This window comes from Bolinopsis microptera, chromosome 8 (assembly GCF_026151205.1).
Source record: "Bolinopsis microptera isolate Bmic1 chromosome 8, MBARI_Bmic_1.0, whole genome shotgun sequence".
Lineage (NCBI taxonomy): Eukaryota > Metazoa > Ctenophora > Tentaculata > Lobata > Bolinopsidae > Bolinopsis > Bolinopsis microptera.
Window position 1 is genome coordinate 3698720 of NC_087079.1, and position 27122 is coordinate 3725841.

Consider the following 27122-nt stretch of genomic DNA (forward strand, 5'->3'; position numbering starts at 1 on the left):
TTTAAGATTTTAATATGTTCGGATACGTTGGTGTTTGACAATGTTACTTATACCAGAACAAGCATATTATGATCACTCCATTGACATGACAGGTTTCTCTCTAGTGTGTACACGCTGGTGTGCTCTGAGAGTAGATTTCCGAGAGAAAGATGAGGAGCATTCACTACACTTGAAAGGTTTCTCTCCAGTGTGAATTGGCTGATGTGATGTGAGGTGAGATTTCTGAATGAAAGATAAGGAGCATTCATTACACTTAAAAGGTTTCTCTCTAGTGTGGATACGCTGATGTGCTCTGAGAGTAGATTTATGAGAGAAAGATGAGGAGCATTCACTACACTTGAAAGGTTTCTCTCCAGTGTGAATTGGCTGATGTGATGTGAGGTGAGATTTCTGAATGAAAGATAAGGAGCATTCATTACACTTAAAAGGTTTCTCTCCAGTGTGGATACGCTGGTGTGTTGTGAGAGTAGATTTATGAGAGAAAGATAAGGAGCATTCATTACACTTAAAAGGTTTCTCTCCAGTGTGGATACGCTGATGTGTTGTGAGAGTAGATTTATGAGAGAAAGATAAGGAGCATTCATTACACTTAAAAGGTTCCTCTCCAGTGTGGATACGCTGATGTGTTGTGAGAGTAGATTTATGAGAGAAAGATAAGGAGCATTCATTACACTTAAAAGGTTCCTCTCCAGTGTGGATACGCTGGTGTGCTCTGAGAGTAGATTTATGAGAGAAAGATGAGGAGCATTCATTACACTTGAAAGGTTTCTCTCCAGGCCAGTGTGGATACGCTGATGTGTTCTGAGAGTAGATTTCTGAGAGAAAGATAAGGAGCATTCATTACACTTGAACGGTTTCTCTCCAGTGTGGATACGCTGATGTCTTGTGAGATTAGATTTCTGAGAGAAAGATAAGGAGCAATCAGTACACTTGAACGGTTTCTCTTCTGATAGGCCCCGTGACACCCTGGACATTGCGCTTTGGCGCAAAAAAGATGCCTGCTTAAGCTCAAAAGATGCATTTCTACGCTGAAATTTCTTAAAAAACCCGAGTCGTCAACGTGCATCTCTCGATTCTTTACTCGCATCTTTTGGAGTTAGTCTTAACGCCAAAAGATGCGCTTTAGACCGAAAGCTAGAATCGTAATTCGTGTCGTTAACTCGAAAAGATGCGGTTTAAGAAATATTTTGAAAATTTTGTAACGCGTCGCTAAATCGCATCTTTTGGAGTTAAGCTTAACGCCAAAAGATGCGGTTTTAGAAATATTTTGAAAATTTCACAACGCCTCGCTAAAACGCATCTTTCTGAGTTAAGCTTAACTCTAAAAGATGCGATTTGGCGTTACGAAATTAAGTATTCATATTGAAATCTTTAAAACTCCCCACTAAAAAGTGAAAACTGAAATCTTACCTGACAACACAGATTATAATAGTACCATTTTAACTCTCGTGCAAGTTTACTCCTCTACTGCACTGATTTTTATTGAACTTCCAATGTTCCAAGAACTGTCCGGAAGATAAATCAGTCAAAAGCAAATGCCTAAATAGCTAAATTACAAACCTCATCCACGCCCCCGAATCAATTGTAGCAACATATAGTCGGGAGTTTTCCATATCAGCACAGTAGTGTACACAACCTTTGTATTTACTCCATTGTATTTGTAAACTGTACAGACAGTTCTAATTAAATGCAGAAGAGTTGTTCCCACTTCCCAATTACAATCATGACAAACCCGAAATTGAGGATTGTATGCGGTACTAATTTCTGCCATATAAGCACGGTTCATGTCTTGCAAAAATATAGTCATCAAAATTTTGTATTGTGTAACACAGGAGTGGCGTGCAGCCTAGAGCGCTTGCCTTGCCAGCTTGGCGGGATGATCGCAGGTTCGATACCCCGTACAGTAAATGTTCATTTTTTTGCACAGATCACTCTGAGCAAAATCATTTTTCATGATAAATATATCATAAACTGACATGGGCTTTGCTAGGTAACTCGAGCAGCGGTAATGTGCCGATGAATTTTAGCAAGCTAGTGAATAAGTAGATAATGTATTAAAGATACAAATATAGTCTGATAGTAGTAAAAATTCTTATTTTCTTATTCGTACATTAAGAAAGTTCTAAGTCTAGGAAGTAAGGAGGAAGAACAGAAAGTGTAAAACGCTATATCTAATTTTAACAGGAGGTGACCGGGACATGATTTTAGGCCTGACCGGGACCGGGACCGGGATACAAAATGTGACTTGACCGGGACCGGGACTGAGATTATCAATTTACCGTGACCGGGACCGGGACCGGGACCGATAATTTCTGGGATTTCTATCTTACCGGGACCGGGACCGGGACCAAGAATCCTGAATTAACCGGGACCGGGACCGGGGTCCGGGATCATAAATCAGCATTTGACCGGGACCGGGACAGCGACCGGGATGAAAGATGTGACTTGTTGAAAAAAAAAGAAACAGCGCAGAGATATTAAAATATCACTGCTCAACTAACTGATAAGCTGTTTGTCACAATTGAAACTGGCGGTTTGTGGCAGATTGTCCTGACATTTGTGACATCGTTCAGATTTGTGACATCGTTGTCGCAAGCTATGGCACCAAACATGGCCCTGGATCAAAATGTGAGTTCGAGAGGTCGATGCAACTTCTAAATTAAACAGTCATCCCATTAAACATCGTGCAAAATCTTACAAAAAACTTTTACACGGAACCGCCAGTTTCAAGTGTGAGCACTTTAATTGGGAGTATTACATAACAGCATAGTTTTGTATAGAATAGAAATATTGTACTTAATTGTTTACATACAGTCCCTATATCAGTACGTGTGTTTGGTACTATACAAACTCGAAATTGACTAATCCAGTTATTGACGATTATATGCGATGCTAATTTATGCCAAATAAGCATTTTTTACCAAAATATAAAGACAATTATATAATCATTAAAATTTTATATAGGACATCTCTCAAGTAGCTCAGCGGCCAGAACGCTGTTGCAATAAACGGGAGGTTGGTTGTTCTAACCTGCGTGAGCGCTGTCTCAGCTTTTGCCCAAATCACTTTTGAGCACAAATTTTGTTTCGTGATAAATAGAAAATAAACTTTTGAACCTATCGAGCCAGTAGCATGAGCAAATAATTTAGATAGTAGCAACAACTAAGGTAATCCTAGTGCTCAGGATTGAGGACCTAATGAAGAATCGTCTGAAAATATCGGAAATTGCCGAAATTCACGACTAGCTGAAAAGGCCAAGGACTATTTGAAAATTGAATCCGGAAAAGCACTTGCCAGTTACAAAGAGGCTAGGCTTCGACTAGATAACCGACTCCAGTAATCAGTATCAGTACCCAGTGCAGAAGAAAAGAAGATATTTATCACACTCCACTCTTTCTGCTGTTCTTACTGTGTTTCATCTCTGTTTCAGTGTCATTAACCGCTGCTGGTTCTATCCTGAATGCTTGTTAAACCGGGGACCTGTATAAATATATAAGTTACAGTTATTTTTTAAAGTTACAAATATCAGCTGATTTGCAAAATGTAGCAATTCAAGAATTCGGAAGAAGAAGTTTGAAATTTCGCGCGAAAGTTTTTCCTAAATCGCATCTTTTTGAGTTAAGGTTAACTCAAAAAGATGCCATTTGAAAACGCATTTTAAGATTTTACGACTTTATCCGTCAAACGGCATCTTTTGGCGTTAAGCTTAGCGCCAAAAGATGCGATTTGGGGATAAATCTTGATTATTTCAAGTCAAAATTATTTGATACGACGTCAAATCGCATCTTTTGGAGTTAAGCTTAACGCCAAAAGATGCGAGTTATTGTAAAAAGATGCGAATTGCTTTGCATTTTTTCAGATAATCGGCATTTTTTTGAGTTAACGTTAAGTCAAAAAGATGCGAATTACGAAAAAATGTCCATGCTGTCACGGGGCCTTCTGATATTGGATTCATCAACGTTCCTGACAATTTTGTGGAATTTCTCAGAACCTTAGAATCCAAATTACATACACTGCTAATATCTTCATGATGTTCTCTGACATGATGACAAAAGTTCTCCTCGTACAGAAAATGAGCTTTACATTTCGGACAAAGAAAACCATGGGATTTACCTTCTAACTCCTCCTGCTCAGTTTTAATTTCCTTTTTTATTACAGTTGCATTGTTAGGTTTGTAATTCATGATTGTATCAGCAGCCACCACCACTGCATCTGGAGATAATTTCCTCTTTTGTGACATAGCCAATCCTACTGTTAATAATATGAAGTATTAAAACCAATCAATAAGTTGTGAGGTCACTCTTATTATATAATACGATTAATTGTTTTAAATTTCAAATAAAATAATTATCACCAGCAAAATGTGTGATAGTTTGAGTTTTAAATGCAGAACAAATAATAACTCAGGTATACTAATTGTTAATAAGTAAAATTTAATACTAGATGTACAATCGTACTAAACGCTACATCAATTCACGTCTGAATATAAAAAACGAATATAAATTATCAAAGAAAAGCTGACAGTGCCATTTTTATAATTTATATTATGTCGTCCATAATCAACTGTTTATTGCTATGGTTCGAACTTACTGTCTTTCACATTATTATCATTATATTAATATTATAACAATTCGATCGCATCACAGTTCAAATTTTAAAATAACTTAAATCAAATAATTTCTACAAATCTTATTTTATATGGAATTCAAGTTAGTGAGAACAAGGTTAGGACAGAATCCATATCATCGTAACTTGATAATCAGTAGTTCAAGCAGATCTTCAATCGAGTCGATCAATTCAAATACACAGCACTAAAATTATCATTGGTTAAAATGGTTAACTGGGTCAAATGTAACAGGAAAAACAAATCAGAATGTTTGTTATTAATCTTTTAGTAATTTATATTATACAAATATATGAAAGTAAGGTAACAATGAAGATTAAAAGTTATTCCCTGATGTTGTCAAAAGAACATGCTCTTAAAGAAGTTAAATTAAATCAACGGGAACCTCCCCGATAAAAAATTTGGAATACTGCTTTCGTTGGTAAAGTTTTTACTATGTGTAAATACGTTTGTGATTGACAAGGTTACTTCTGTTGAACAAGCATATTATGATCACTCCTTCGACTTGACAGGTTTCTCTCCAGTGTGTACACGCTGGTGTGCTATGAGATCAGGTTTGTGAGAGAAAGATAAGGAGCATTCATTACACGTGAAAGGTTTCTCTCCAGTGTGAATACGATGATGTGTTGTGAGAGAAGATTTCTGAGAGAAGGATGAGGAGCATTCATTACACTTGAAAGGTTTCTCTCCAGTGTGGATACGCTGGTGTTGTCTGAGATTAGATTTATCAGAGAAAGATAAGGAGCATTCATTACACTTAAAAGGTTTCTCTCCAGTGTGAATACGCTGGTGTTGTCTGAGATTAGATTTATCAGAGAAAGATAAGGAGCATTCATTACACTTGCTCATTATTCAACATCTACACTGAGACCACAAAGAGTCTGTTAGTTATGAGTCATCTTGAACAGTTGAAAACTGAAAAGTTTAATCAAGGGAACATCCTCAATATACATTTGGAAATACTGCTTTCGTCGATAAAGTTGTATTCAATATGACGTGTGAATACGTTTGTGTTTGACACAGTTACTTCTGTCAGAACAAGCATATTATTATGATCACTCTTTTGACATGACAGGTTTCTCTCCAGTGTGAATTAGCTGGTGTCGTCTAAGATTAGATTTCTGAGAGAAAGATAAGGAGCATTCACTACACTTGAAAGGTTTCTCTCCTGTATGAATAAGCTGATGTGTTCTGAGATGAGCTTTTTGAGAGAAAGATGAGGAGCATTCGCTACACTTATAAGGTTTCTCTCCAGTGTGGATACGCTGGTGTTGTCTGAGATTAGATTTATCAGAGAAAGATAAGGAGCAATCATTACACTTGAACGGTTTCTCTCCAGTGTGGATACGCTTGTGTCGACTGAGAGTAGATTTTAGAGAGAAAGATAAGGAGCATTCATTACACTTGAACGGTTTCTCTCCAGTGTGAATACGCTGATGTCTTGTGAGATTAGATTTCTGAGAGAAAGATAAGGAGCATACATTACACTTGAACGGTTTCTCTCCGGTGTGAATACGCTGATGATTGATCAGACTAGATTTGTAAGAGAAAGATAAGGAGCAATCATTGCACTTGAGAGATTTCTCTTCTGATATTGGATTCATCAACGTTCCTGACAATTTTGTGGAATTTCTCAGCACCTTAGAATCCAAATTACTTACACTGCTAATATCTTCATGATGTTCTCTGACATGATGACAAAAGTACTCCTCGTACAGAAAATGAGCTTTACATTTCGGACAAGGAAAACCATGGGATTTACCTTCTAACTCCTCCTGCTCAGTTTTAATTTCCTTTTTTATTACAGTTGAATTGTTAGGTTTGTAATTCATGATTGTATCAGCAGCCACCACCGCTGCATCTGGAGATAATTTCCTCTTTTGTGACATAGCCAATCCTACTGTTAATAATATGAAGTATTAAAACCAATCAATAAGTTGTGAGGTCACTCTTATTATATAATACGATTAATTGTTTTAAATTTTAAATAAAATAATTATCACCAACAAAATGTGTGATAGTTTGAGTTTTAAATGCAGAACAAATAATAACTCAGGTATACTAATTGTTAATAAGTAAAATTTAATACTAGATGTACAATCGTACTAAACGGTACATCAATTCACGTCTGAATATAAAATACGAATATAAATTATCAAAGAAAAGCTGACAGTGCCATTTTTATAATTTATATTATGTCGTCCATAATCAACTGTTTATTGCTATGGTTCGAACTTACTGTCTTTCACATTATTATCATTATATTAATATTATAACAATTCGATCGCATCACAGTTCAAATTTTAAAATAACTTAAATCAAATAATTTCTACAAATCTTATTTTATATGGAATTCAAGTTAGTGAGAACAAGGTTAGGACAGAATCCATATCATCGTAACTTGATAATCAGTAGTTCAAGCAGATCTTCAATCGAGTCGATCAATTCAAATACACAGCACTAAAATTATCATTGGTTAAAATGGTTAACTGGGTCAAATGTAACAGGAAAAACAAATCAGAATGTTTGTTATTAATCTTTTAGTAATTTATATAAAAATATATGAAAGTAAGGTAACAATGAAAATTGAAAGTTATTCCCTGATGTTGTCAAAAGAACATGCTCTTAAAGAAGTTAAATTAAATCAACGGGAACCTCCCCGATAAAAAATTTGGAATACTGCTTTCGTTGGTAAAGTTTTTACTATGTGTAAATACGTTTGTGATTGACAAGGTTACTTATACCAGAACAAGCATAATATGATCACTCCTTCGACTTGACAGGTTTCTCTCCAGTGTGTACACGCTGGTGTGCTTTGAGATCAGGTTTGTGAGAGAAAGATAAGGAGCATTCATTACACGTGAAAGGTTTCTCTCCAGTGTGAATACGATGATGTGTTGTGAGATTAGATTTATGAGAGAAAGATGAGGAGCATTCATTACACTTGAAAGGTTTCTCTCCAGTGTGGATACGCTGATGTGTTGTGAGATTAGATTTCTGAGAGAAAGATAAGGAGCATTCATTACACTTAAAAGGTTTCTCTCCAGTGTGAATACGCTGGTGTTGTCTGAGATTAGATTTATCAGAGAAAGATAAGGAGCATTCATTACACTTGAACGGTTTCTCTCCAGTGTGAATACGCTGATGTCTTGTGAGATTATATTTCTGAGAGAAAGATAAGGAGCATAAATTACAATTAAAAGGTTCCTCTCCAGTGTGAATACGCTGGTGTTGTCTGAGAGTAGATTTCCGAGAGAAAGATAAGGAGCATTCACTACACTTGAAAGGTTTCTCTCCAGTGTGGATACGCTGGTGTTGTCTGAGATTAGATTTCCGAGAGAAAGATAAGGAGCAATCAGTACACTTGAACGGTTTCTCTTCTGATATTGGATTCATCAACGTTCCTGACAATTTTGTGGAATTTCTCAGCACCTTAGAATCCAAATTACTTACACTGCTTATATCTTCATGATGTTCTCTGACATGATGACAAAAGTACTCCTCGTACAGAAAATGAGCTTTACATTTCGGACAAAGAAAACCATGGGATTTACCTTCTAACTCCTCCTGCTCAGTTTTAATTTCCTTTTTTATTACAGTTGAATTGTTAGGTTTGTAATTCATGATTGTATCAGCAGCTGCCACCACTGCATCTGGAGATAATTTTCTCTTCTGTGACATAGCCAATCTTACTGTTTAAAATAATATGAAGTATTAAAACCAATCAATAAGTTGTGGGGTTATTCTAATTATATAATACGTTTAATCATTTAAATAATCGATCAACTTAATTATCACCAACTAAAATTTGACAGTTTGAGTTTTAAAAACAGAATAAATCTAAAATAAATGAATAAAAACTCAGGGATACAAATGTTTGATATTTGTTAAATCAGATACGTGTAAAATCGTAATAAACTTTAGATAAGTTAAATATCAAATAAAACATGACAATGCAATTTTCATAATATATATATATTATATAATATGTCTTCAATAATCAACTGTGTATTGAAAGTAATTCCCTGATATTGTCAAAAAAACATGCTCATTATTCAACATCTACACTGAGACCTCAAAGAGTCTGTTAGTTGTGAGTCATCTTGAACAGTTGAAAACTGAAAAGTTTAATCAAGGGAACATCCTCAATATACATTTGGAAATACTGCTTTCGTCGATAAAGTTGTATTCAATATTTCGTGTGAATACGTTTGTGTTTGACACGGTTACTTCTGTCAGAACAAGCATATTATTATGATCACTCTTTTGACATGACAGGTTTCTCTCCAGTGTGAATTAGCTGGTGTCGTCTAAGATTAGATTTCCGAGAGAAAGATAATGAGCATTCACTACATTTGTAAGGATTCTCTCCAGTGTGAATTAGCTGGTGTCGTCTAAGATTAGATTTCTGAGAGAAAGATAAGGAGCATTTACTACACTTGAAAGGTTTCTCTCCTGTGTGAATAAGCTGATGTGTTCTGAGATGAGCTTTTTGAGAGAAAGATAAGGAGCATTCGCTACACTTATAAGGTTTCTCTCCAGTGTGGATACGCTGGTGTTGTCTGAGATTAGATTTCTGAGAGAAAGATGAGGAGCATTCATTACACTTAAAAGGTTTCTCTCCAGTGTGGATACGCTGGTGTTGTCTGAGATTAGATTCCCGAGAGAAAGATAAGGAGCATTCATTACACTTGAACGGTTCCTCTCCAGTGTGAATAAGCTGGTGTCGTCTGAGAGCAGATTTATCAGAGAAAGATAAGGAGCATTCATTACACTTGAACGGTTTCTCTCCAGTGTGAATACGCTGATGTGTTGTGAGGTGAGATTTCCGAGAGAAAGATGAGGAGCATTCATTACACTTGAAAGGTTTCTCTCCTGTGTGAATAAGTTGATGTGTTCTGAGATGAGATTTCTGAGAGAAAGTTGAGGAGCATTCACTACACTTGAAAGGTTTCTCTCCAGTGTGGATACGCTGGTGTGTTGTGAGGTGAGATTTCCGAGAGAAAGATGAGGAGCATTCATTACACTTGAAAGGTTTCTCTCCAGAGTGAATACGCTGGTGTTGTCTGAGATAAGTTTTCTGAGAGAAAGATGAGGAGCATTCATTACACTTGAAAGGTTTCTCTCCTGTGTGAATAAGTTGATGTGTTCTGAGATAAGATTTCTGAGAGAAAGTTGAGGAGCATTCACTACACTTGAAAGGTTTCTCTCCAGTGTGGATACGCTGATGTTTTGTGAGATTAGATTTATCTGAGAAAGATGAGGAGCATTCATTACACTTGAGAGATTTCTCTCCTGATATTGGATTCATCAACTTTCCTGACAATTTTGTGGAATTTCTCAGTGCATTGGATTCCAAATTACATACACTGCTAATATCTTCATGATGTTCTCTGACATGATGACAAAAGTACTCCTCGTACAGAAAATGAGCTTTACATTTCGGACAAAGAAAACCATGGGATTTACCTTCTAACTCCTCCTGCTCAGTTTTAATTTCCTTTTTTATTACAGTTGAATTGTTAGGTTTGTAATTCATGATTGTATCAGCAGCTGCCACCACTGCATCTGGAGATAATTTTCTCTTCTGTGACATAGCCAATCTTACTGTTAATAATATGAAGTATTAAAACCAATCAATAAGTTGTGGGGTAATTCTAATCATATAATACGTTTAAGGGGGCCGGGGGGGGGGGTCTTCATCAAAATTCTCTCGAAATTGACTTTATATAGTTGTTTCTGGTAGAAGGGAGTGATATCTACCAGCTGCTTTTGGTCCCATGGAAAAATATTGTTCCTAGCCGAAATTATCGCCGGTCTAAGGTCAGCGCTTATGTGTAATTGTATTGCGCGAGCGATTTTCAATCGAAAATTCTGAAAATCGAGTCTAAAAATCTATCTTCTCCTACATTTTTTGAGCAATTACCCTGAAACTTTCAGGATATGTTTTAGGGACCATTTAGAAGAGATCGTTCAAGCCACAATTTTGAAATAGGCCTTTAAAAAAATTTTATTCAATTTTGAAAATCTTGGACCTCGTTTTTTTACGATTTTTTCAGGTCCAAGATTTTCAAAAATTAATAAAATTTTTTTAAAGGCCTATCTCAAAATTTTGGCTTGAACGATCTCTTCTAAATGGTCCTTAGAACATATCCTGAAAGTTTCAGGGTGATTGCTCAAAAAATGTAGGAGAAGATAGATTTTTAGACTCGATTTTCAGAATTTTCGATTGAAAATCGCTCACGCAATACAATTACACATAAGCGCTGACCTTAGACCGGCGATAATTTCGGCTAGGAACAATATTTTTCCATGGGACCAAAAGCAGCTGGTAGATATCACTCCCTTCTACCAGAAACAACTATAAAGTCAATTTCGAGAGAATTTTGATGAAGACCCCCCCCCGGCCCCCTTAATCATTTAAATAATCGATCAACTTAATTATCACCAACTAAAATTTGGCAGTTTGAGTTTTAAAAACAGAATAAATCTAAAATAAATGAATAAAAACTCAGGGATACAAATGTTTGATATTTGTTAAATCAGATACGTACGTGTAAAATCGTAATAAACTTTAGATAAGTTAAATATTAAATAAAACATGACAACGCAATTTTCATAATATATATATATATATATGTCGTCAATAATCAACTGTGTATTGAACGTAATTCCCTGATATTGTCAAAAGAACATGCTCATTATTCAACATCTACACTGAGACCACAAAGAGTCTGTTAGTTGTGAGTCATCTTGAACAGTTGAAAACTGAAAAGTTTAATCAAGGGAACATCCTCAATATACATTTGGAAATACTGCTTTCGTCGATAAAGTTGTATTCAATATGACGTGTGAATACGTTTGTGTTTGACACAGTTACTTCTGTCAGAACAAGCATATTATTATGATCACTCTTTTGACATGACAGGTTTCTCTCCAGTGTGAATTAGCTGGTGTCGTCTAAGATTAGATTTCTGAGAGAAAGATAAGGAGCATTCACTACACTTGAAAGGTTTCTCTCCTGTATGAATAAGCTGATGTGTTCTGAGATGAGCTTTTTGAGAGAAAGATGAGGAGCATTCGCTACACTTATAAGGTTTCTCTCCAGTGTGGATACGCTGGTGTTGTCTGAGATTAGATTTATCAGAGAAAGATAAGGAGCAATCATTACACTTGAACGGTTTCTCTCCAGTGTGGATACGCTTGTGTCGACTGAGAGTAGATTTCTGGGAGAAAGATAAGGAGCATTCATTATGTACTTGAACGGTTTCTCTCCAGTGTGAATACGCTGATGTCTTGTGAGATTAGATTTCTGAGAGAAAGATAAGGAGCATACATTACACTTGAACGGTTTCTCTCCGGTGTGAATACGCTGATGATTGATCAGACTAGATTTGTAAGAGAAAGATAAGGAGCAATCATTGCACTTGAGAGATTTCTCTTCTGATATTGGATTCATCAACGTTCCTGACAATTTTGTGGAATTTCTCAGCACCTTAGAATCCAAATTACTTACACTGCTAATATCTTCATGATGTTCTCTGACATGATGACAAAAGTACTCCTCGTACAGAAAATAGGCTTCACATTTCGGACAAAGAAAACCAATGTGGGATTTACCGTCTAACTCCTCCTGCTCAGTTTTAATTTCCTTTTTTATTACAGTTGCATTGTTAGGTTTGTAATTCATGGTTGTATCAGCAGCCGCTACCACTGCATCTGGAGATAATTTTCTCTTCTGTGACATAGCCAATCCTACTGTTAATAATATGAAGTATTAAAACCAATCAATAAGTTGTGAGGTCACTCTTATTATATAATACGATTAATTGTTTTAAATTTTAAGTAAATTAATTATCACCGGCAAAATGTGTGACAGTTTGAGTTTTAAATACGGAACAAATAATAACTCAGGTATACTAATCGTTAATATCAGTTATTTAGAATATATATTCGCATTTTATCCACACTATATTTACATTACACGTACAACGTGATATCGTTATCAGTGCAGTGTGTACAACACCAACTACACCGATCAATTGCCAATCTGCGAAACATTTAATTATTATTATCACTTCGAGATGGCCAGGCCTACTCTCATGCTGTCTATATGTGATGATTAACTCTGAAAAACTAGGGACAACTGGGGAATGATCCCAGAACCTCGAGATTTCGCGTCTCTTGCTCTACCGATTGAGCTACTGACCCTGATTCTCAGAGCGAAATCACCACTCATATACAGCACAATTTCATGATTTGTGTGGAATATCATTTTATCAGTTATTTAGAATATATATTCGCATTTTATCCACACTATATTTACATTACACGTACAACGTGATATCGTTATCAGTGCAGTGTGTACAACACCAACTACACCGATCAATTGCCAATCTGCGAAACATTTAATTATTATTATCACTTCGAGATGGCCAGGCCTACTCTCATGCTGGTTTTTCAGAGTTAATCATCACATATAGACACTATATGTTTCTTAAACGGTTTCTCTCCTGTGTGAATACGCTGATGATTGATCAGACTAGATTTGTAAGAGAAAGATAAGGAGCAATCATTGCACTTGAGAGATTTCTCTTCTGATATTGGATTCATCAACGTTCCTGACAATTTTGTGGAATTTCTCAGCACCTTAGAATCCAAATTACTTACACTGCTAATATCTTCATGATGTTCTCTGACATGATGACAAAAGTACTCCTCGTACAGAAAATGAGCTTTACATTTCGGACAAAGAAAACCATGGGATTTACCTTCTAACTCCTCCTGCTCAGTTTTAATTTCCTTTTTTATTACAGTTGAATTGTTAGGTTTGTAATTCATGATTGTATCAGCAGCTGCCACCACTACATCTGTAGACAATTTTCTATTCTGTGACATAGCCAATCTCACTGTTAATAATATGAAGTATTAAAACCAATCAATAAGTTGTGGGGTAATTCTAATTATATAATACGTTTAATCATTTAAATAATCGATCAACTTAATTATCACCAACTAAAATTTGACAGTTTGAGTTTTAAAAACAGAATAAATCTAAAATAAATGAATAAAAACTCAGGGATACAAATGTTTGATATTTGTTAAATCAGATACGTGTAAAATCGTAATAAACTTTAGATAAGTTAAATATCAAATAAAACATGACAATGCAATTTTCATAATATATATATATATATGTCGTCAATAATCAACTGTGTATTGAAAGTAATTCCCTGATATTGTCAAAAGAACATGCTCATTATTCAACATCTACACTGAGACCACAAAGAGTCTGTTAGTTGTGAGTCATCTTGAACAGTTGAAAACTGAAAAGTTTAATCAAGGGAACATCCTCAATATACATTTGGAAATATTGCTTTCGTCGATAAAGTTGTATTCAATATGACGTGTGAATACGTTTGTGTTTGACACGGTTACTTCTGTCAGAACAAGCATATTATTATGATCACTCTTTTGACATGACAGGTTTCTCTCCAGTGTGAATTAGCTGGTGTCGTCTAAGATTAGATTTCTGAGAGAAAGATAAGGAGCATTCACTACACTTGAAAGGTTTCTCTCCTGTGTGGATACGCTGATGTTTTGTGAGATTAGATTTATCATTGAAAGATAAGGAGCATTCATTACACTTGAACGGTTTCTCTCCAGTGTGAATACGCTGATGTGTTGTGAGGTGAGATTTCCGAGAGAAAGATGAGGAGCATTCATTGCACTTGAAAGGTTTCTCTCCTGTGTGAATAAGTTGATGTGTTCTGAGATGAGATTTCTGAGAGAAAGTTGAGGAGCATTCACTACACTTGAAAGGTTTCTCTCCAGTGTGGATACGCTGATGTCTTGTGAGATTAGATTTATCTGAGAAAGATGAGGAGCATTCATTACACTTGAGAGATTTCTCTCCTGCTATTGGATTCATCAACTTTCCTGACAATTTCGTGGAATTTCTCAGTGCATTGGATTCCAAATTACATACACTGCTAATATCTTCATGATGCTCTCTGACATGATGACAAAAGTACTCCTCGTACAGAAAATGGGCTTCACATTTCGGACAAAGAAAACCATGGGGTTTACCTTCTAACTCCTCCTGCTCAGTTTTAATCTCAGTTTTTATTACAGTTGCATTGTTAGGTTTGTAATTCATGATTGTATCAGCAGCTGCCACCACTACATCTGTAGACAATTTTCTCTTCTGTGACATAGCCAATCTTACTGTTAATAATATGAAGTATTAAAGGACCAGTTAACTGAAAAAAAAGTTATCCTCATATTTTGACAGATTGTGACAAATAGCAAACTGAGCAACGAGTCGAAATTCCTAAATCTCTAACTGCTCTCTAACGCGTGTAATTAGCGTTTGTATTATTTTGGCGATGACGTCATAAAGTCCCTTGCGCGCACAGAGCAGCTCGTGAGACTGTATTTTACAGGTAAAAATGGACATAATACAATGTTTCTCCCCCAAATAACTCGAAAAGTAAGTGTTTTAGGGTACATGTTGCTTCATAAGTTGTATATAAACATGGCCATTCTGCACAATTTGCACTCATTCAAAAATCTGTTTGGCCTTCATAGCCCAATTTACGAGATACCCATATTTTTGCATGATTTCTGGAACCGGAAATCAGTTTTTCGCCAATAACTGAAAAAGTAAGCACTTTAAGGCATCTGTTTCTTCGTAAGTCATATATTAATATGCTAATTGCGGTTCTTTTGCACCCTGTCTAAAGACTCTATCACGATCCTATCAAAAATGGGCACAGCACCACGCCCTAAATGGTTTTTGGCGAATTTCTCGAAAAGTAAGGATTTTAGGCCATGTGTTGCTCAATAACTCCTATATAAACTTGCATATGCGGCTTCGTTTAAGCCTATTTTGAAGTCTCCACGGCCTTCAGAAGCAAAGGGTCGGTTACGTTATTGGGTCAATATCGGCGTGGTCAATATGTCTCCAACCGAAAATCCTTTATTCATACTTTTGGGAAGGTCTTTGCAAAATTTCGTGAGTATACGAAAATTTGCAGGTTCAATTCCATAAATGTCCATAAATGACTGGACTACACAAGTTTAGAGTTAACTTTAGAGAAACTCATAAATCATTATTATCTAAAATTAAGCTGTCAGTGTCCATGATCAACCTATGGCTACAATGTTTTACGTGAAAATTGAAATGTAAAAATCAGGAGTAATATAAAAGTGTATTTTTAGATTAAAGTACTATCTCATAGTTTAAGAATTGTATAGATTAACGTTTGTCGTTTAGCCACCTAAGAATCGATCGTGCCGTAATATATATGGCCAAAGAATAATAGGGTCTTGGAAATTCTATAGTTGTTCAGTGGGTCGATTGACTGAACACGTTTGCACTAATTGGTATTTAATTTTATGATCATACAAGTAGGACGATAACTAGGTAAGTCAAATTCAAAACACTCCGCACACTGTACACTCCAATCAGTATTTAGTAGACCGGGTATTTTTCGGTTCCCACGGCACCGTTCTGATAGGAGCTACTTCTACTAATGGTCCCATGGGAACGGCCGTAAAATAGCCAGACTTCTTGTCTGGACTATGTCTTTTACAGCGAACCATTCGACTGCTCGCATTCTTCCGAACAACTGTAATATTATATTACAGAGTTACACTCTGATCAGCTATATTTAATATATAGCACATTATTTTGTGTATTAGTTTCATGTACTGGGGAAAAATAATCGGTACAGTCTCCCTTCGTTTGTAATGAAGCAATGAAAACAATCCAAAATTATCACATATGACATTAGACATAACTTGTAATAGCAGAAACTTTCTAACCGTACATTCACCCGCCACTGTTCAAGAACTTATGTCACTGTTTAAAATCCTGACGTGAGCACTGTACATCCAATCAGCTATTCATATAGTTAGGGTGATAGCCAAAACTATAAGGATTTTGTAGAACTAGGGAAATAGTCATAACTCTAAAATTTGAGTGAGTTACACGTGTTTTATTGACGATGATAAACATTTGTGCATTGTATTACGCTATGCAAGCGCGCACTGAGGGACTTTATGACGTCACGCGGCCACAGCTTATTATTGCAATAACACGCGTTACACGTACGCTAGAGGGTTGGTTCTTTCGGCGATACGATTCTTTACCAGTTTGTCACAGCTGATTTAAATCTTAGCCAAATTGGAGACTACAAATTTTTCAGTTAACTGGTCCTTTAAAACCAATCAATAAGTTGTGGGGTAATTCTAATTATATAATACGTTTAATCATTTAAATAATCGATCAACTTAATTATCACCAACTAAAATTTGACAGTTTGAGTTTTAAAAACAGAATAAATCTAAAATAAATGAATAAAAACTCAGAGATACAAATGTTTGATATTTGTTAAATCAGATACCTTACTCGGGAATATTAAAGCGGGTTAATTTATAACTGGGAAAATTAATGACCGGGAAAAATATGGCGGAATTTTTCAAAACCCACCACTTTATCCCAGTCATAATATTCCCGAGTAAGGTACGTGTAAAATCGTAATTAACTTTAGATAAGTTAAATATCAAATAAAACATGACAATGCAATTTTCATAATACATATTATATGTCGTCAATAATCAATTACTGTGTATGATATTGTCAAAAGAACATGCTCAGAACATGCTCATTATTCAACATCTACACTGAGACCACAAAGAGTCTGTTAGGTGTGAGTCATCTTGAACAGTTGAAAACTGAAAAGTTTAATCAAGGGAACATCCCCAATATACATTTGGAAATACTGCTTTCGTCGATAAAGTTGTATTCAATTATATGACGTGTGAATACGTTTGTGTTTGACACGGTTACTTTTGTCAGAACAAGCATATTATTATGATCACTCTTTTGACTTGACAGGTTTCTCTCCAGTGTGAATTAGCTGGTGTCGTCTAAGATTAGATTTCTGAGAGAAAGATAAGGAGCATTCACTACACTTGAAAGGTTTCTCTCCAGTGTGGATACGCTGATGTTTTGTGAGAGCAGATTTATCAGAGAAAGATGAGGAGCATTCATTACACTTGAAAGGTTTCTCTCCAGTGTGGATACGCTGATGTGTTGTGAGATTAGATTTTCGAGAGAAAGATAAGGAGCATTCATTACACTTGAAAGGTTTCTCTCCAGTGTGAATACGTTGGTGTCTTCTGAGAGTAGATTTGTGAGAGAAAGATGAGGAGCATTCATTACACTTGAAAGGTTTCTCTCCAGTGTGGATACGCTGATGTGTTGTGAGATTAGATTTTCGAGAGAAAGATAAGGAGCATTCATTACACTTGAACGGTTTCTCTCCAGTGTGAATACGCTGATGTGTTGTGAGGTGAGATTTCCGAGAGAAAGATAAGGAGCATTCATTACAGTTGAAAGGTTTCTCTCCAGTATGGATACGCTGGTGTCTTCTGAGACTAGATTTGTAAGAGAAAGATAAGGAGCAATCATTGCACTTGAGAGATTTCTCTCCTGATATTGGATTTATCAACTTTCCTGCCAATTTTGTGGAATTTTCCAGCACCTCAGAATCCAAATTACTTACACTGCTAATATCTTCATGATGTTCTCTGACATGATTACAAAAGTACTCCTCGTACAGAAAATGGGCTTCACATTTCGGACAAAGAAAACCATGAGATTTACCTTCTAACTCCTCCTGCTCAGTTTTAATCTCAGTTTTTATTACAGTTGAATTGTCAGGTTTGTAATTCATGATAGTGTCCGCTACCACTGCAACTGGGGATATTTTCCTCTTCTTTGACATATCCAATCCAACTGTTAACATAATGAATTAGATTAAGATCAATCAATAAGTTGTGAGGTAAGTCTTATAATATATTAAACGTTTAATTATTTTAAATTTTAATCAATAAATTAATTATTACCAAGACACCAATTAGTGACAGTTCGAATTTTAAATACGGAACGATTAATTGCTGAGGTTTACAAATTGTTAAATTAATTGTTAATATATTACATTACTACTAGATTATAATATATGTATGTACATCTGTTCTTAACTTTACATCTGTTTATATCTGAATATAAAATATAATTTATCAAATAAATCATGACAGTGCAATTTTAATAATTTAAATTATGCATGCGTCAATAATCAACGCATGTATTGCTAAGGTCTGAACTTACATGTTATTATTATATTATAAAGATTTTTGTTGCCGTTTAAACTTAAAAAGTAAGGTAAATCAAATAATTTCTACATTTCTTATTCGAAATGATATGCAAGTTAGTGAAGACAAGCTTTAGAAAAAAAAACACGACGATATTATCTTCTTAAACAGATAGAATAAGAAGAGATAAAGCTGAAATTGAGTCCATCAATTCAAATACACAGCTGCAAAATTACCATTAGTTAAAATTATTAACTGCAACAGATTTGACAAATACAAATGTGACATGATAAACAAATCAGTTGTAAGCAAGGGTGTTTATCTCATAACAATTGTCCTCATCAAATCGTCCAAGCGCCTGTGCGGTGAGTGTGGGTTGCAGTGCGGCAGCTGTGATACCCGACAGTGAGTGTAGGTTCTGGAGGTAGAGGGAAATGTTGCTAGCGTTGGGGAGGCTGATGTTTGAGGCTGCACTCTTGGAGATCTCTGCCAGGGGATCTTCCTGTTTGGTGCTGTGAGGTGTTTGGACCTTGACGGGTAAAAGGGTGAATATTTTGTGAAGGAAACATTGTCATGGAGAAAATCAACACTGAATTTGTACGTGGAATGTTCATTCTGTAGAGAAATAATTCAGGAATGCAAAAGAATAGTCAAAAATAGAACTTACCAAGTCAGCCCTACTGTAACATTTTATCTCGTCAATACCAAATGATTTCCAATGGGGGGAGGGCTGCTTGCAGATGAACCTGAGTCCCGTCACGTCTTCTGCATCTGCTAACATCTGTGACAATGCAGTGTTACATATTATATTACAAGGCAGTGTTACATCTGTGATAATGCAGTGTTACATCTGTTACAATACAGTGTTACATTGTGACAATGCAGTGTTACATCTGTGACAATACAGTGTTACATCTGTGACAATACAGTGTTACATCTGTTACAATACAGTGTTACATCTGTGACAATACAGTGTTACTGTATCTGTACAATACAGTGGGGCAATATAGTACATACTAGTAACATTTTTTACATCATACTTTATCTAGTGTTATATAATATCATGTGGTAACAGTTCTCTATGGATATTACATATTAGTATTACTAGCAAGTTCAGTAGTTTACCTGTTTCAACATCATAATTTAAGTAATTTATTACCACCTAAAGATCTAGATTAAAAATACACTCACCTGGTTGGGACCGAATATCCTGAAGTCTTGACCACCATTTTCACAATGAGGGTCAGGCATGAGCCTAGTTTTAGGAACTAGAGTGTGCCACACTGACCCAGATCTGGGCTGGTCTGGGGGTGCTGAGTTTTCAAGGTTAGCAAGACAGAAAGTGAAAGTGGATAGAGAAAGAAACTGTAAGTTGAAGATAGTGATTGTTGTTCAAAAGCTGTTTTGATTTCATTAAAGTTTTTAATCAAGATCTAGCTATACAGTGATCCCCACAGTGTTATGTTAATTATAAAAGCGAAATGCTATAATTGTTTTCATAAATGTTCATAATATTATGTATACTATAAGTTCCATTTAAAAGTATAAAATAACTAACCCGGAAAGCCAGATAGAGAGCGTTTCCTGAACTTTATAGAGATGTATGCTGTGTAGTTGTTAAAGAACGATATTTCTCCAATCTGAAAGGATCATGATGATCAAGCTTAAAATAATAAAATCAAAGTATGCTGGATTATATTTGCGTTCCGTTATCATAATATCAACGAGACATACCTCTAAAGTGTAAAATGGTTTTCTGCAAGCTTTCCCGCTTGCTCAAGAAAAAGGTAATAGTTATGGGACTGGTTTTCGGTAGTACACCGAAAACCAGTCCCATAACTATTTGTCGGCGGCACTATAATACTATAATAGTGCCGCCGACAAAACGCTGACGAGTTCAACTAACTGTTCAAGTTTTTTAAATCGGCAAACAATAAGTGGATTCATTGGTGGTTTAAAACTTATGTTGGTCATTTATCCCAGCTAAACGATGAAAAACCATAAACTTATGGGGGAAACAGAAACTTACATGTACGGTAGCACCATGAAAATTAAGGTCGATAACTTTACACCCACTGTTATGATCCCCAATAGGGAGAGATATAGGAGATCTGAGAGAGGACCTCAGAATAGTGTCTTCTGGGGGCGAGGTCTTGCAGCTGAACATCCTAAGGAAACTGGGTTCATGACTCAAACATGTTGGGGCAATTAATGAATCATCATAGTGTCAGATGTTTACTTGAGAAAGTGGAGCCATTCTGGTAGAAATTCCAAGTTATTGTCAAGCATTCGGGTTGACTGCAGTTATAAGTTGAACAATCACAAACCAAAGGACTTGATAAATTACGTTAAAGCTGTAGTAAAAAATTCAATAACTTAAATCAAAATCACAATTCCTGTTATCAATATATAAAAAGGCTCAGTTCAACAATAAAAAGGAACTGATCAAGCTAATACTGCAGAGACAAATGTTTTAAAATGCCTTCAAGAAGCTAGGGTAAGGAGTCAATCAAAATGTCTTGCTTTTTTCTTGTCCTCCTCAGGCTCAGTATGCTGGTGTATTCTGAAGAGTTGGGAGTACAGTTTCTTTTCCTTCATATTAGTACCATCTACTTCTATTCTGAACTCTCTGTTACCCATATCGTGCCCTGTTAATGGTTCTGTTAAAACTCCCTCCTACTTGTAATAATACAATTCTTTACTCATATAATAGGTTTATTTTAAAATTATTCAGTAATTCGGTATACGGCCCGGGTTGAAAGATGTGCATGTAAAGGATTAGTGTATAAAGCAAGCCAATCAATTATATGAGTTGTGATACAATCGCATGTTGCGAGCACATTCGTCTGTTAGAAGAAAGTGAGAAAACAAGAAACTGTCGTATGTCACCAGCAAGACAATAAGAATAATTAGATAAATAAATAGACCGATAAGCTGACAGAGTCTGACTTTATTATGTAAAATAAGTAAATTAATTACCTTCCACTTGAGTAATAATAGCATGAGGAGATTTCAAGTCCGACATTCCTTTGACAGTTTCATTCACAATATCGTTACGGTTCATACTCCTTGCAGTTAAGGGTCGCCCTTGAAATATCAAATGTTCTGAAAATATGGTAGTGAAATACCGCTTTGAATGGAACATGGGAATCGTAAAATGAGTTACCATTTCTTATTCAGATACTACCAAGGACTAATAAAATCTATTGGCTATTTAGAAAAATCTGTCCTGTTATTGATAAACGTCAAATATTTCCAAGCACAACTTCAAAAAGTAAAAACAAAGATTTAAAATTGAGTTTCAAAAGAACATCGAGAATTTGAGAGAAGACATAAGTACTTATTTACTACAAAAACCCTACCTTGAGTATGAAACCCATGCTTATTCTGGGCAGTTGTTATTCGCCTAACTCCTGTAGAAAAAAATTGTGAGTACATGCTTACATTGCAGATTATATTATTACGTATGTCGCGTCATTTGGTCAAAAGAATCCGATAAGCGGTTGAAAAAACTTTGAAATAACAGCTGATGATGGTTGAAATTAAACAAAGAAACAACATTTTGAACGAAACTATTTGCTGGTTATCATCATTGCTTGCCTATTGATGGGTCGTATGGTCCGTACGTTTTCTCTTTACACAGACCGGTAAACGATTCAATATAAATCTTCTTCTCCTTCCGATTAAAATACAATCTTTTTATCGACCTTAAAGGTTAGCTGGTGTCAAAAAGGAAGTACAGAGAATTAATCCTTAAATTGAAGGCAAGTAATATCCGAAAGGCCGAGTGCTACAATATCATGGTACGAAAAGACGTGTACAGTAAAACTTCAAGCTTAACTAGTTTCACACTGTAAAACAAGATAAGCTTGAAGTTTTACTTCAGTCGCAACCCATAAACTTTATGCGGGAACTAATAATTTGAATATGTTTTGGTTTATGAACCTCTTGGCCCTCTATTTTACAGGAACACTAAAAAATTGGAATTTTGACGAAATCTCACGTTATCAGTTACATACTAGAAATTCTGGAATCAAACCTTTTGGATTGGTATTTAGCGTAGATGAGACCTCCTATAAGAATAAGTATCAATATACCCGATCTTTTAAACCATTCCTGCGTTGGAGGTTATATTGTTAGATCATCCTGTAACGTATTCTGGTTTGGAGGATAGCCTGTTCTTTCCGGTCTCCCCCGGGTCATTTAACGTAACATCTTCTTAAAGACTAGTAATCGAATGGGCGAATAACCAATGCAATGCGCAGCCTCAGCCTTGCACAGACTTCTCAACTGTTGCAACCTATCTTACTAATAATACTTAAACCTCTTGTAACCTCGCTCTACCTCCTTGTACCTCAATATACCTCCTTGTACCTCACTATACCTCCTTGTACCTCACTATACCTCCTTGTACCTCACTATACCTCCTTGTACCTCACTATACCTCCTTGTACCTCACTATACCTCCTTGTACCTCACTAAACCTCCTTGTACCTCACTATACCTCCTTGTACCTCACTATACCTCCTTGTACCTCACTATACCTCCTTGTACCTCACTAAACCTCCTTGTACCTCACTAAACCTCCTTGTACCTCGCTCTACCTCCTTGTACCTCACTATACCTCCTTGTACCTCGCTCTACCTCCTTGTACCTCGTTGAACTAACCGTAATGTCAAAGCTCTTCTCATTCCGCAACACCAGATCACAGTACGCAATAAAACACACGATAGGCAGTGACACTGTCATGTACATTATAAAGGCTCTTATTGCACGTGGGGCGTTGTGGTCTGCTAACAGCTTACTCTCGTACACTACTATACCGTACTCTGAGGGAAAAAGCACGTGCTGTTAAGTTATTAAAACTCTGAAGAATGGTCGTAATTAAGATGTGCTCCTTGAGAAATATTATTGAAGTACTCATATTAGGAGTTTGTTTTAATGATTAACTAGAGGAAAGCACTTGACTCTCTAGATCTGAGGCATGTAGACATTTCATGTTTGAGTTTTCAAGCTTGAACGTTTTTAAAATATACGACGTGATTCTACCTCAAAACCGCGACAAGATGATTATAAGGTTAATAGTAAATAGTGGCAACACTTGAATTTAAAGAATATGACGTGATGAAAAATCAGATTGAACTAAAGTTCAGCAAGTTAAAAACTCATGTAAAACTAACTGCTGGCTTTGAGCTGGGATTGTGTGACGAACTGAGGTTGATTAGCTTTGTACTGAATATATCTAACGCCAACTTTGAGGTTACCATAGCAACGTCGACAGAAGTTACCATAGTAACGCACTATTGTAACACTGGGTATACTGCGTGATGTTGGGTGTATTAACCTCAGCAGGGCGGCAGTGTTCATTTCTGTTAAGCTACGGTCAGTTAGAGGTAAAACAGAGAGATATGAATTATGAGGGCTCAATTATTACTTTATTCTCAAAAATAGCAGTGATAATCATTATGGAATTACAGTTGTGAACATTTTTTAACGTTTTGAGTTTTCTAAAGGTTAAGAAAGTTTCGCACTGTGGTTGAGCAGAGAACACTCGGACATTATAGAAAAACCAGGTTTACAAATTTCATCACTCGATGAAAAACAATAAAAAATATAACATTCAAACTTTAAAACTGAATAGATTGCTAGGTCACTCAAAACTGTTTCCAGTCAAAATCATTATTAAATAATATACAAAGTTGGGCAAAGTCAGGTTTAAAACCCCAGTTTAACCCTCATCTCTCGTTTATAACAGCGAATAAACGTTCGTAGACATTTTCATTGTGAACCTCTCCATACTTCAGATTGAGGTAGTGGTTAAACCGGGTATCTGGGTGGTTGATCACAAGTTTGCTTTCTGAGAGAGGGTGATTGTTAGGGATCAATTATCAGTGCTAGCTTATAGAAACTAAACTACGCTATGAATTTAATGAACTATAAATTTATTGGACTATCAATTTATTTCGTCTAATATAAATATAAGACGAAATAAATTGATTAACCAACCATTTTCGACAAAAGTAACAGTCCCCAATTTAGGTGTGAGCCGAAGAGTTTGTCTGATTCCAAGAAGTCCTATCTTTGTAATTTCTAGTTTGTTCAACGTTCCGTTATAGCGCAGACTTGCAGCTGTCCTGAAATAGAAAACTTGGATAACTTTTGGTTATATCACAGAGCGTAGATTATAACGACGCTTAAATCGAGATCTCAACTAAAAAATGAATGAATTTAAAAAATAACTTTTACAAGGATGCATATTTCAAAGTTAAAAGTTCCCTAATTTATCATCAAGTAAGTTATTGGATTCGTTTTATCGAAAAACAAACACAATCGATCACAAAACAAGTACCTATTAGGACGGACCTAAAGGCGAGCAGATTGAGAATAATCAGAGCAGCTGAACAAACGGACACAAAACCAATCCTATAAGGGAGAGAATCTTCTTCTAGATGTACTGAAAATATGGTATTTGTTAATACCATAAAATATGGTAATCTCTACTATAATTCAAAGAATTCTTTCTGTTGTATGTATGTACGACCGCCCACGTGCAAATTAGATGAAAAATAGGAATTTAGGTAACAACCGAAAGGTTCCATAGCAACGGTGTTTTAATGCACACATGCACGTGCAAAGATTGTTTTAACGTCATTTTGATCGGTTTTGTGGTAATTACGTTGTCTTTAAAGTGTTTTATATTTAAATCGGCAGTATCTTCGGTTGAGATGGATATTTTTTGATGCGATTAAAACTTTCAAAGAATACTACTAGCTTCGTCCCTATTACCACGGGCTTTCTAGTATTATGATAATTCAGAGAATTATTTTTGTCCGTCTGTCTGTACGACCGCCCACGTGCAAATTAGATGAAAAATAGGAAGTTGCGTAGTAACCATAGTAACGAGGATTGTTACACGCACGTGCACGTGCAATGATTGTTTTAACGTCATTTTAATCGGTTTTGTTGATATTACGCTGTGTTTAGTACGAGCAACATTTTATTTGGCTGTACCTTCGGTTATGTAGGATATTTTTTGACGCCATTTAAACTTACCAACAAAAATACTATTAGCTTCCTCCCTGTGACCACGGGTTTTCTAGTCTCTACTATAATTCAGAGAATTATTTCTGATGTTGTTGTCTGTACGACCGCCCACGTGCAAATTAGATTAAAAATAAGAAGTTGCATAATAACCATGGTAACGAGGATTGTTACACGCACTTGCACGTGCAATGATTGTTAAAACGGCATTTTGATCGGTTTTGTTGATATCACGCTGTGTTTAGTACAAGCAACATTTTAATCGGCTGTATCTTCGGTGGGGATGAATACTTTTTGACACGATTAAAACTTACTAACAAAAAATACTATTAGCTTCCTCCCTATGACCACGGGTTTTCTAGTTGTTAATAAAACTGATCCTCTATTCATCCTACCATACCTGTATATGAACTGAAATCTTTTTAAGATTCTTAACTTGTCAGTGCTTTTACTCAGTTTTTTAATGGTACAGCGATGACAGGATAATGACATTATAGTCTGAATCGATAGCTTTTTTATGACTTTTCACACGAAAATGTGGAGAGAATACTCTCCTAGTTGCAATTTTGGTGCGAAGAGGATTCTCTTAATCTACAAGTAGCCTTTTCTAAAGTACGACTGCCCCACATCAAACTAGTTGGGGGGCTCGTCAGCACTCTGGGTGCAATCACAGCACGTAGCTGTTCCGGCACCATAACAGAAGAAAAAAAGTTTATTTTATAACACGGAATTTGAATTAATATTTACTTGTGTTTGAAAATGACTATTTATTCATGAGTATATTGACGTAAAAATTCGGACATTATTGTCGTAATAACTCATGTTAGGTGGAGTTAAAAACTATTTTGTAAATCGTATTAAAATTCGCAGAAACTTAATTTGGCTCTTACCCATACTGTCAAAACGTCAGCTTTAATCAAACTACAACCTACCTTTGATCATCTGCTGAACAATAACAGCCCCAGAAACACCCAAACCAGTCCCCAAGGTCCCCACTAATCCAAAGACCCAGGGCTGGTCCCACTTTATCTTTTACCAGATCCCTTGAAGTTGGGTTTATTGGTGTTCTAGAACCTGGTCCTGTAGGGCTAGGTGTTCTACAGAGGGTGAGAGGGAGTGTCTCCCTGGCTAGGTGTCTCTTACAGAGGGTGAGAGGGAGTGTCTCCCTGGCTAGCTGTCTCCTACAGAGGGTGAGAGGGAGTGTCTCCCTGGCGAGTTGTCTCCTACAGAGGGTGAGAGGGAGTGTTCGGGGGAGTAGGCGGGTGCACATCATTTTCTTTATCCTATATAAAGT

General features: G+C 36.0%; 6 protein-coding genes across 8 annotated transcripts in view; all 6 read right to left on the bottom strand.

Moving 5' to 3' along the window:
• Window positions 1-72: 72 nt before the first annotated feature.
• LOC134819886 (zinc finger protein 208-like) lies at window positions 73-12177 on the bottom strand. The gene is given in 8 exon segments (XM_063830039.1): window positions 73-774; window positions 777-875; window positions 5156-5468; window positions 5693-6207; window positions 7406-7999; window positions 8901-9914; window positions 11551-11877; window positions 11880-12177. Coding segments are annotated over 8 exon segments (3768 nt in total). The 5' UTR covers window positions 12084-12177.
• Window positions 12178-14090: 1913 nt separating this feature from the next.
• LOC134819887 (zinc finger protein ZFP2-like) lies at window positions 14091-14840 on the bottom strand. The gene is made up of 2 exons (XM_063830040.1): window positions 14714-14840; window positions 14091-14563 (listed from the first exon to the last, which is right to left on the bottom strand). Exons 1-2 carry the CDS (start codon window positions 14838-14840, stop codon window positions 14091-14093), a joined length of 600 nt encoding a protein of 199 aa, XP_063686110.1.
• A 2668-nt stretch (window positions 14841-17508) lies between these two features.
• Window positions 17509-18427, bottom strand: LOC134819201 (gastrula zinc finger protein XlCGF7.1-like). Its single transcript, XM_063829007.1, has one exon. It carries the CDS (start codon window positions 18418-18420, stop codon window positions 17509-17511), a length of 912 nt encoding a protein of 303 aa, XP_063685077.1. The 5' UTR covers window positions 18421-18427.
• A 153-nt stretch (window positions 18428-18580) lies between these two features.
• On the bottom strand, window positions 18581-20960 carry LOC134819180 (nicolin-1-like). 2 transcript variants are annotated; one of them, XM_063828971.1, is made up of 5 exons: window positions 20817-20960; window positions 20346-20427; window positions 19979-20100; window positions 19455-19568; window positions 18581-19316 (listed from the first exon to the last, which is right to left on the bottom strand). In XM_063828971.1, the coding sequence occupies exons 1-5, from the start codon at window positions 20952-20954 to the stop codon at window positions 19086-19088; spliced, it is 687 nt and encodes a 228-aa protein (XP_063685041.1). In that variant the 5' UTR covers window positions 20955-20960; the 3' UTR covers window positions 18581-19085. The 2 variants fall into 2 exon arrangements, with proteins under 2 accessions (XP_063685041.1, XP_063685042.1); XM_063828972.1 differs by having other exon boundaries at window positions 18647-19316; window positions 19979-20091.
• Window positions 20961-21125: 165 nt separating this feature from the next.
• The window catches only part of LOC134819176 (uncharacterized), a 38446-nt gene continuing 32449 nt past the window's right edge, over window positions 21126-27122 (bottom strand). The window contains exons 2-8 of one of the 2 annotated variants that reach the window (XM_063828966.1): window positions 23968-24156; window positions 23456-23616; window positions 22827-22903; window positions 22388-22494; window positions 22150-22200; window positions 21767-21892; window positions 21126-21435 (exon numbers count right to left, since the gene is read on the bottom strand). In XM_063828966.1, coding sequence (XP_063685036.1) covers window positions 21293-21435; window positions 21767-21892; window positions 22150-22200; window positions 22388-22494; window positions 22827-22903; window positions 23456-23616; window positions 23968-24154 — 852 coding nt within the window. In that variant the 5' untranslated portion in view covers window positions 24155-24156 and the 3' untranslated portion in view covers window positions 21126-21292. Of the gene's footprint in view, window positions 21436-21766; window positions 21893-22149; window positions 22201-22387; window positions 22495-22826; window positions 22904-23455; window positions 23617-23967; window positions 24165-27122 lie in introns of both variants that reach the window. The other variant, XM_063828965.1, reaches the window with a different exon arrangement.
• Window positions 24370-26846, bottom strand: LOC134820083 (uncharacterized). The gene is made up of 4 exons (XM_063830305.1): window positions 26761-26846; window positions 25151-25241; window positions 24794-24921; window positions 24370-24644 (listed from the first exon to the last, which is right to left on the bottom strand). Exons 1-4 carry the CDS (start codon window positions 26768-26770, stop codon window positions 24523-24525), a joined length of 351 nt encoding a protein of 116 aa, XP_063686375.1. The 5' UTR covers window positions 26771-26846; the 3' UTR covers window positions 24370-24522.

Excerpts from the sequence above, each read along its gene's own strand:
- LOC134819887 (XM_063830040.1), bottom strand. The coding sequence starts at position 14,840 with ATGTCACAGAAGAGAAAATTGTCTACAGATGTAGTGGTGGCAGCTGCT. Across the intron at positions 14,564-14,713 it reads TGAGCAGGAGGAGTTAGAAG|GAAAGTTGATGAATCCAATA; the intron begins GTAAACCCCATG and ends CGAAATTGTCAG.
- LOC134819201 (XM_063829007.1), bottom strand. The coding sequence starts at position 18,420 with ATGTCAAAGAAGAGGAAAATATCCCCAGTTGCAGTGGTAGCGGACACT.
- LOC134819180 (XM_063828971.1), bottom strand. The coding sequence starts at position 20,954 with ATGTTCAGCTGCAAGACCTCGCCCCCAGAAGACACTATTCTGAGGTCC. Across the intron at positions 20,101-20,345 it reads CTCTCTATCTGGCTTTCCGG|CACCCCCAGACCAGCCCAGA; the intron begins GTTAGTTATTTT and ends TTGAAAACTCAG. Across the intron at positions 19,569-19,978 it reads GGATATTCGGTCCCAACCAG|ATGTTAGCAGATGCAGAAGA; the intron begins GTGAGTGTATTT and ends GCATTGTCACAG.
- LOC134820083 (XM_063830305.1), bottom strand. Across the intron at positions 24,922-25,150 it reads CTCAATCTGCTCGCCTTTAG|GACAGCTGCAAGTCTGCGCT; the intron begins GTCCGTCCTAAT and ends TTTCTATTTCAG. Across the intron at positions 24,645-24,793 it reads TGTTACTTTTGTCGAAAATG|AAAGCAAACTTGTGATCAAC; the intron begins GTTGGTTAATCA and ends ACCCTCTCTCAG.